This window comes from Oncorhynchus gorbuscha, unplaced genomic scaffold, assembly GCF_021184085.1.
Source record: "Oncorhynchus gorbuscha isolate QuinsamMale2020 ecotype Even-year unplaced genomic scaffold, OgorEven_v1.0 Un_scaffold_4550, whole genome shotgun sequence".
NCBI lineage: Eukaryota > Metazoa > Chordata > Actinopteri > Salmoniformes > Salmonidae > Oncorhynchus > Oncorhynchus gorbuscha.
In genome coordinates this window covers 1-8892 of record NW_025748545.1, presented here as the reverse complement: position 1 = coordinate 8892, position 8892 = coordinate 1, and the positions used below count along the sequence as shown (strand labels likewise).

The 8892-nt window shown below is 46.6% G+C and overlaps 1 protein-coding gene across 1 annotated transcript; it reads right to left on the bottom strand.

Annotated features, from left to right (window-relative positions):
* Positions 1 to 3379: 3379 nt before the first annotated feature.
* On the bottom strand, positions 3380 to 5997 carry LOC124028633 (unconventional myosin-X-like; the record flags this gene model as incomplete). The annotated part of the gene is made up of 2 exons (XM_046340646.1): positions 3380 to 3518; positions 5810 to 5997. Coding segments are annotated over 2 exons (327 nt in total), but the record flags the coding sequence as incomplete, so codon positions are not given.
* Between the last annotated feature and the right edge of the window lie 2895 nt (positions 5998 to 8892).

The window sequence follows — 8892 nt, the reverse complement described above, 5'->3', positions numbered from 1 at the left end:
CACCTCCATGATGGGGCTAGAGACAGAGAGAGAGACAGAGAGAGAGACAGAGAGAGAGACAGAGAGAGAGACAGAGAGAGAGAGAGACAGAGAGTTACAGGCTTTGGTTTTTCCAATTATGTTTTGAGGTTGGACTTTAGCAACGTTAGTACGTAGGGCGCACAGATTGGTGTCACCTCGTTAGTCAGTATGTGTTACACCTGTGCTGGCTTGTCCATGTCGTTAGTGGGAAGGTGTTTCACCTGAGCTGGTCCAGGTTCTATTTAAGAGTGTCTGGCCCAGTGCTCCAGTTGTCTTGAAAGATGAGGAGGGTCGACACCTTTAGTTGTCTTGATAGATGTGGAGGGTCAACACCTTTAGTTGTCTTGATAGATGTGGAGGGTCAACTCCTTTAGTTGTCTTGATAGATGTGGAGGGTCAACTCCTTTAGTTGTCTTGATAGATGTGGAGGGTCAACTCCTTTAGTTGTCTTGATAGATGTGGAGGGTCAACTCCTTTAGTTGTCTTGATAGATGTGGAGGGTCAACTCCTTCAGTTGTCTTGATAGATGTGGAGGGTCAACACCTTCAGTTGTCTTGATAGATGTGGAGGGTCAACTCCTTCAGTTGTCTTGATAGATGTGGAGGGTCAACTCCTTCAGTTGTCTTGATAGATGTGGAGGGTCAACTCCTTCAGTTGTCTTGATAGATGTGGAGGGTCAACTCCTTCAGTTGTCTTGATAGATGTGGAGGGTCAACTCCTTTATTAATAATAATAATATATGCCATTTAGCAGACGCTTTTATCCAAAGCGACTTACAGTCATGTGTGCATACATTCTACGTATGGGTGGTCCCGGGGATCGAACCCACTACCCTGGCGTTACAAGCGCCATGCTCTACCAACTGAGCTACAGAAGGACCAGCTTCCTTTAGTTGTCTTGATAGATGTGGAGGGTCGACACCTTTAGTTGTTGTAGTGGCGTCCTTTTGTCTTTACCATAGCCACTGCCCAAGCCTGAAGCGGGGTTGTAGTGGCGTCCTTTCGTCTTTACCATAGCCACTGCCCAAGCCTGAAGAGGGGTTGTAGTGTCGTCCTTTTGTCTTTACCATAGCCACTGCCCAAGCCTGAAGAGGGGTTGTAGTGTCGTCCTTTTGTCTTTACCATAGCCACTGCCCAAGCCTGAAGCGGGGTTGTAGTGGCGTCCTTTCGTCTTTACCATAGCCACTGCCCAAGCCTGAAGAGGGGTTGTAGTGGCTTCCTATCCTCTTTACCATAGCCACTGCCCAAGCCTGAAGTGGGGTTGTAGTGGCTTCCTATCCACTTTACCATAGCCACTGCCCAAGCCTGAAGCGGGGTTGTAGTGGCTTCCTATCCTCTTTACCATAGCCACTGCCCAAGCCTGAAGTGGGGTTGTAGTGGCTTCCTATCCACTTTACCATAGCCACTGCCCAAGCCTGAAGCGGGGTTGTAGTGGCTTCCTATCCTCTTTTTACCATAGCCACTGCCCAAGCCTGAAGCGGGGTTGTAGTGGCTTCCTATCCTCTTTACCATAGCCACTGCCCAAGCCTGAAGCGGGGTTGTAGTGGCTTCCTATCCTCTTTACCATAGCCACTGCCCAAGCCTGAAGCGGGGTTGTAGTGGCTTCCTATCCTCTTTACCATAGCCACTGCCCAAGCCTGAAGCGGGGTTGTAGTGGCTTCCTATCCTCTTTACCATAGCCACTGCCCAAGCCTGAAGTGGGGTTGTAGTGGCTTCCTATCCTCTTTACCATAGCCACTGCCCAAGCCTGAAGCGGGGTTGTAGTGGCTTCCTATCCACTTTACCATAGCCACTGCCCAAGCCTGAAGCGGGGTTGTAGTGGCTTCCTATCCTCTTTACCATAGCCACTGCCCAAGCCTGAAGCGGGGTTGTAGTGGCTTCCTATCCTCTTTACCATAGCCACTGCCCAAGCCTGAAGCGGGGTTGTAGTGGCTTCCTATCCTCTTTACCATAGCCACTGCCCAAGCCTGAAGCGGGGTTGTAGTGGCTTCCTATCCTCTTTACCATAGCCACTGCCCAAGCCTGAAGTGGGGTTGTAGTGGCTTCCTATCCTCTTTACCATAGCCACTTCCCAAGCCTGAAGCGGGGTTGTAGTGGCTTCCTATCCACTTTACCATAGCCACTGCCCAAGCATGAAGTGGGGTTGTTTGGTACCATACAGTCCACAGTCAAGGTTTCCAAACGGCCAAACATTCAATGACATCCAGGGATATGGTGCAACAAAAATGTTTATTCTTCTTATATCTAACAAATAAATGATTCTCCAATCAACTTAAAGCATAGAATACTTTATATGGAAAATACATATTATGACCTGCCTGTATGTCTGTATGTCTGTATGTCTGTATGGTCAAAAAACTATACCGCTCCCGCATCTAGCAAGGACTCCCTCTCCCGAAGGCCCAACTTCCTGCCTTTATCCGAACACACTTACCACAATACAATGAACAGGCAAGAGGGGGGGCCAAAAACTGAGTTACACTAACAACAAATGAATAGATCTCAATCAGGTAAATATAAATCATAAAGGTACGTACCTAATATTTCATCATTTACATTCATTTTTAATATATTTACACAAATATACATGGAGCTCCATATGTTCGGTCTTTTATACAAATATGTCCAAATCTGCTCTAACCGTTGTCTTGATAGATGTGAAGGGTCAACACCTTTAGTTGTCTTGATAGATGTGGAGGGTCAACTCCTTTAGTTGTCTTGATAGATGTGGAGGGTCAACACCTTTATTTGTCTTGATAGATGTGGAGGGTCAACTCCTTTAGTTGTCTTGATAGATGTGGAGGGTCAACTCCTTTAGTTGTCTTGATAGATGTGGAGGGTCAACTCCTTTAGTTGTCTTGATAGATGTGGAGGGTCAACTCCTTTAGTTGTATTGATAGATGTGGAGGGTCAACTCCTTTAGTTGTCTTGATAGATGTGGAGGGTCGACTCCTTTAGTTGTCTTGATAGATGTGGAGGGTCAACTCCTTTAGTTGGCACACCCTTTATCTGATTTCCTGGTTTCGTTTTTGCTCCACTTTTAGGTTTACTTCCTGTCTTTAAATTGTGTGGTTTTTCCTTCTCTTTGTCTCTTCTTGGGTAAATGTAGTGGGCACTCATGGTGGGTGTCTTTTAGGTCCCAGTTGTTGTTGCTAGTTAACTTTCAGTGGACCCCCCATGAGTTTCTTTCAGAACCCCTCCTAAAACCCCACCTGTTTGGTTCTGGTTGTTGTCAGTGACTCTGTTAGTTTCCTCTTCTTTTTGAATCAACATGTTTGTTTTTCTAGCTGGGGAACGTAACAAGAGGCACACCGACCATCAAACCTGTATGGGTCATGGATGTCCATAGAATCAATCAGTTACCTGCTCTGGATAATGGCCTGCTCCACACGGGTGCTCCTCTCAGTGTGGGCTGTCCCGGCTGAGTTCTGTGACATCACAGACAGGAACTGGAGCAGCAGCTTGGTACTCTCGGTCTTCCCTGCTCCCGACTCTCCACTGGAGACAGACACAGAGCGATATGACTCCACACCGGAGACAGACAGATATGACTCCACACCGGAGACAGACACAGAGCGATATGACTCCACACCGGAGACAGACACAGAGCGATATGACTCCACACCGGAGACAGACACAGAGCGATATGACTCCACACCGGAGACAGACACAGAGCGATATGACTCCACACCGGAGACAGACAGATACGACTCTACACCGGAGACAGACAGATACGACTCTACACCGGAGACAGACAGATACGACTCTACACCGGAGACAGACAGATACGACTCTACACCGGAGACAGACAGATACGACTCTACACCGGAGACAGACAGATACGACTCTACACCGGAGACAGACAGATACGACTCTACACCGGAGACAGACAGATACGACTCCACACCGGAGACAGACAGATACGACTCCATACCGGAGACAGACAGATACGACTCCATACCGGAGACAGACAGATATGACTCCATACCGGAGACAGACAGATATGACTCCATACCGGAGACAGACAGATATGACTCCATACCGGAGACAGACAGATATGACTCCATACTGGAGACAGACAGATATGACTCCATACTGGAGACAGACAGATATGACTCCATACTGGAGACAGACAGATATGACTCCATACTGGAGACAGACAGATATGACTCCATACTGGAGACAGACAGATATGACTCCATACTGGAGACAGACAGATATGACTCCATACTGGAGACAGACAGATATGACTCCATACTGGAGACAGACAGATATGACTCCATACTGAGACAGACAGATATGACTCCATACTGGAGACAGACAGATATGACTCCATACTGGAGACAGACAGATATGACTCCATACTGGAGACAGACAGATATGACTCCATACTGGAGACAGACAGATATGACTCCATACTGGAGACAGACAGATATGACTCCATACTGGAGACAGACAGATATGACTCCATACTGGAGACAGACAGATATGACTCCATACTGGAGACAGACAGATATGACTCCATACTGGAGACAGACAGATATGACTCCATACTGGAGACAGACAGATATGACTCCATACTGGAGACAGACAGATATGACTCCATACTGGAGACAGACACAGAGCGATATGACTCTATACCGGAGACAGACAGATATGACTCTATACTGGAGACAGACACAGAGCATTTGGAAAGTATTCAGACTCATTGACCAATTCCACATTTTGCTAAGTTACAGCCTTGTTCTAAAATGACAAAACAAAAACAGGTTTTTAGAAATGTTAAAAAATGTATTAAAGATAAGAATCAGAAAGCTTATTTACATAAGTATTCAGACCCTTTGCTGTGAGAAATTGCTATGAGAAATTGAGCTCAGGTGCATCCTGTTTCCATTGATCATCCTTGAGATGTTTCTACAACTTGACTGGAGTCCAACTGTGGTAAATTCAATTGATTGGACATGATTTGGAAAGGGACACACCTGTCTATATAAGGTCCCACAGTTGACAGTGCATGTCAGAGCAAAAAGAAGAATGGGAGAAACTCCCCAAATACAGGTATACCAAGCTTGTAACATCATACCCAAGAAGATTTGAGGCTGAAATCACTGCAGAAGGTGCTCCAACAAAGTACTGAGTGAAGGGTCTGAATACTTATGTAAATGTAATATTTCAGTTTTTGCGAACATTTCTAAAAACCTGTTTTCGCTTTGTCATTACGGGGTATTGTGATGTCATTACGGGGTATTGTGATGTCATTACGGGGTATTGTGATGTCATTACGGGGTATTGTGATGTCATTACGGGGTATTGTGATGTCATTACGGGGTATTGTGTTGTCATTACGGGGTATTGTGTTGTCATTACGGGGTATTGTGATGTCATTACGGGGTATTGTGTTGTCATTACGGGGTATTGTGATGTCATTACGGGGTATTGTGATGTCATTACGGGGTATTGTGATGTCATTACGGGGTATTGTGATGTCATTACGGGGTATTGTGATGTCATTACGGGGTATTGTGATGTCATTACGGGGTATTGTGATGTCATTACGGGGTATTGTGATGTCATTACGGGGTATTGTGATGTCATTACGGGGTATTGTGTGTATAATGTAACATCTCTCTTCAATATGAGGCTCCAATCCTGCACTACGAACATACATTACATGTGACAAAATGTATTTAAAAAATACCATGTATTAAAACTAGGTGTTGGAGTCTGGTCTCTTGTGACTACAGTAGCTACTAGTTAATGCTATGTCCCCAAGGCCCTGGTGAACTGACCTGATGAGAACACACTGACTGTCATGTCTCTTCCAGAGACAGCGGTAACACTCGTTGGCCACAGCGAAGATATGAGGGGGCAGCTCTCCCAGGTGGTGTCTACTATACAGGTCTACTGCTGCTGGGTCATACAGACCTGGGATCTGCTTGTAGGGGTTCACAGCTGCTAGGATAGAGCCTATGTTGGTCTGAGACAGGGGAGACAGGAGAGGAGACAGTGGAGAGAGGAGGAGAAAGGAGCCAAAAAAAGAGCCACCTGTCTCCTTTAACAGCCAAGGCAACGGCACACATTTCAGCAAATAAATGCCTGTTTCAAATAAAAGGACAGGTCTGAATTAATTGTTTTACAATTTTACCATGAATTGTTTGAGGTTTGATGTGTTACATTAAATAATTCAGTAATGACTCCAAAAAAATTACAATAATCAGTTTTTAAATCGTGTCTTACATACAGTAGATAATGTCTGTCTGGGAGGGTTGGACTATAACAGTATCTTACATAGATAATGTCTGTCTGGGAGGGTGGGACTATAACAGTATCTTACATAGATAATGTCTGTCTGGGAGGGTGGGACTATAACAGTATCTTACATAGATAATGTCTGTCTGGGAGGGTTGGACTATAACAGTATCTTACATAGATAATGTCTGTCTGGGAGGGTGGGACTATAACAGTATCTTACATAGATAATGTCTGTCTGGGAGGGTTGGACTATAACACTGTCTTACATAGATAATGTCTGTCTGGGAGGGTTGGACTATAACAGTATCTTACATAGATAATGTCTGTCTGGGAGGGTTGGACTATAACAGTATCTTACATAGATAATGTCTGTCTGGGAGGGTTGGACTATAACAGTATCTTACATAGATAATGTCTGTCTGGGAGGGTTGGACTATAACAGTATCTTACATAGATAATGTCTCTCTGGGAGGGTGGGACTATAACAGTATCTTACATAGATAATGTCTGTCTGGGAGGGTTGGACTATAACACTGTCTTACAGTGCCTTGCGAAAGTATTCGGCCCCCTTGAACTTTGCGACCTTTTGCCACATTTCAGGCTTCAAACATAAAGATATAAAACTGTATTTTTTTGTGAAGAATCAACAACAAGTGGGACACAATCATGAAGTGGAACGACATTTATTGGATATTTCAATTTTTTTTAACAAATCAAAAACTGAAAAATTGGGCATGCAAAATTATTCAGCCTCTTTACTTTCAGTGCAGCAAACTCTCTCCAGAAGTTCAGTGAGGATCTCTGAATGAGCCAATGTTGACCTAAATGACTAATGATGATAAATACAATCCACCTGTGTGTAATCAAGTCTCCGTATAAATGCACCTGCTCTGACCTCTTTCTCCCCTCTCTCTCCAGATGACATCTCGCGTCTTGTGACGGCCGGCCGCCCAACAACCTGCCCGCTTGACCCTATCCCCTCCTCTCTTCTCCAGACCATTTCCGGAGACCTTCTCCCTTACCTCACCTCGCTCATCAACTCATCCCTGACCGTTGGCTACGTCCCTTCCGTCTTCAAGAGAGCGAGAGTTGCACCCCTTCTGAAAAAAAACCTACACTCGATCCCTCCGATGTCAACAATTACAGACCAGTATCCCTTCTTTTTCTTTTCTCTCCAAAACTCTTGAACGTGCCGTCCTTGGCCAGCTCTCCCGCTATCTCTCTCTGAATGACCTTCTTGATCCAAATCAGTCAGGTTTCAAGACTAGTCATTCAACTGGACTGCTCTCCTCTGTATCACGGGAGGCGCTCCGACTGCTAAAGCTAACTCTCTCCCTCTGCTCTCATCCTTCTAGATCTATCGGCTGCCTTCGATACTGTGAACCATCAGATCCTCCTCTCCACCCTCTCCGAGTTGGGCATCTCCGGCGCGGCCCACGCTTGATTGTGTCCTACCTGACAGGTCGCTCCTACCAGGTGGCGTGGCGAGAATCTGTCTCCCTCACCACGCGCTCTCACCACTGGTGTCCCCAGGGCTCTGTTCTTGGCCCTCTCCTATTCTCGCTATACACCAAGTCACTTGGCTCTGTCATAACCTCACATGGTCTCTCTTATCATTGCTATGCAGACGACACACAATTAATCTTCTCCTTTCCCCCTTCTGATGACCAGGTGGCGAATCGCATCTCTGCATGTCTGGCAGACATATCAGTGTGGATGACGGATCACCACCTCAAGCTGAACCTCGGCAAGACGGAGCTGCTCTTCCTCCCGGGGAAGGACTGCCCGTTCCATGATCTCGCCATCACGGTCGACAACTCCATTGTGTCCTCCTCCCAGAGCGCCAAGAACCTTGGCGTGATCCTGGACAACACCCTGTCGTTCTCAACTAACATCAAGGCGGTGGCCCGTTCCTGTAGGTTCATGCTCTACAACATCCGCAGAGCGACCCTGCCTCACACAGGAAGCGGAGCAGGTCCTAATCCAGGCACTTGTCATCTCCCGTCTGGATTACTGCAACTCGCTGTTGGCTGGGCTCCCTGCCTGTGCCATTAAACCCCTTCAACTCATCCAGAACGCCGCAGCCCGTCTGGTGTTCAACCTTCCCAAGTTCTCTCCGTCACCCCCGCTCCTCCGTTCTCTCCACTGGCTTCCAGTTGAAGCTCGCATCCGCTACAAGACCATGGTGCTTGCCTACTGAGCTGTGAGGGGAACGGCACCTCAGTACCTCCAGGCTCTGATCAGGCCCCTACACCCAAACAAGGGCACTGCGTTCATCCACCTCTGGCCTGCTCGCCTCCCTACCACTGAGGAAGTACAGCTCCCGCTCAGCCCAGTCAAAACTGTTCTGCCCTGCCCCCCAATGGTGGAACAAACTCCTCACGACGCCAGGACAGCGGAGTCAATCACCACCTTCCGGAGACACCTGAAACCCCACCTCTTAAGGAATACCTAGGATAGGTTAAGTAATCCCTCTCACCCCACCCCCTAAGTTTTAGATGCACTATTGTTAAGTGACTGTCCCACTGGATGTCATAAGGTGAATGCACCAATTTGTAAGTCGCTCTGGATAAGAGCGTCTGCTAAATGACTTAAATGTAATGTTAAATGTGATAGTCTC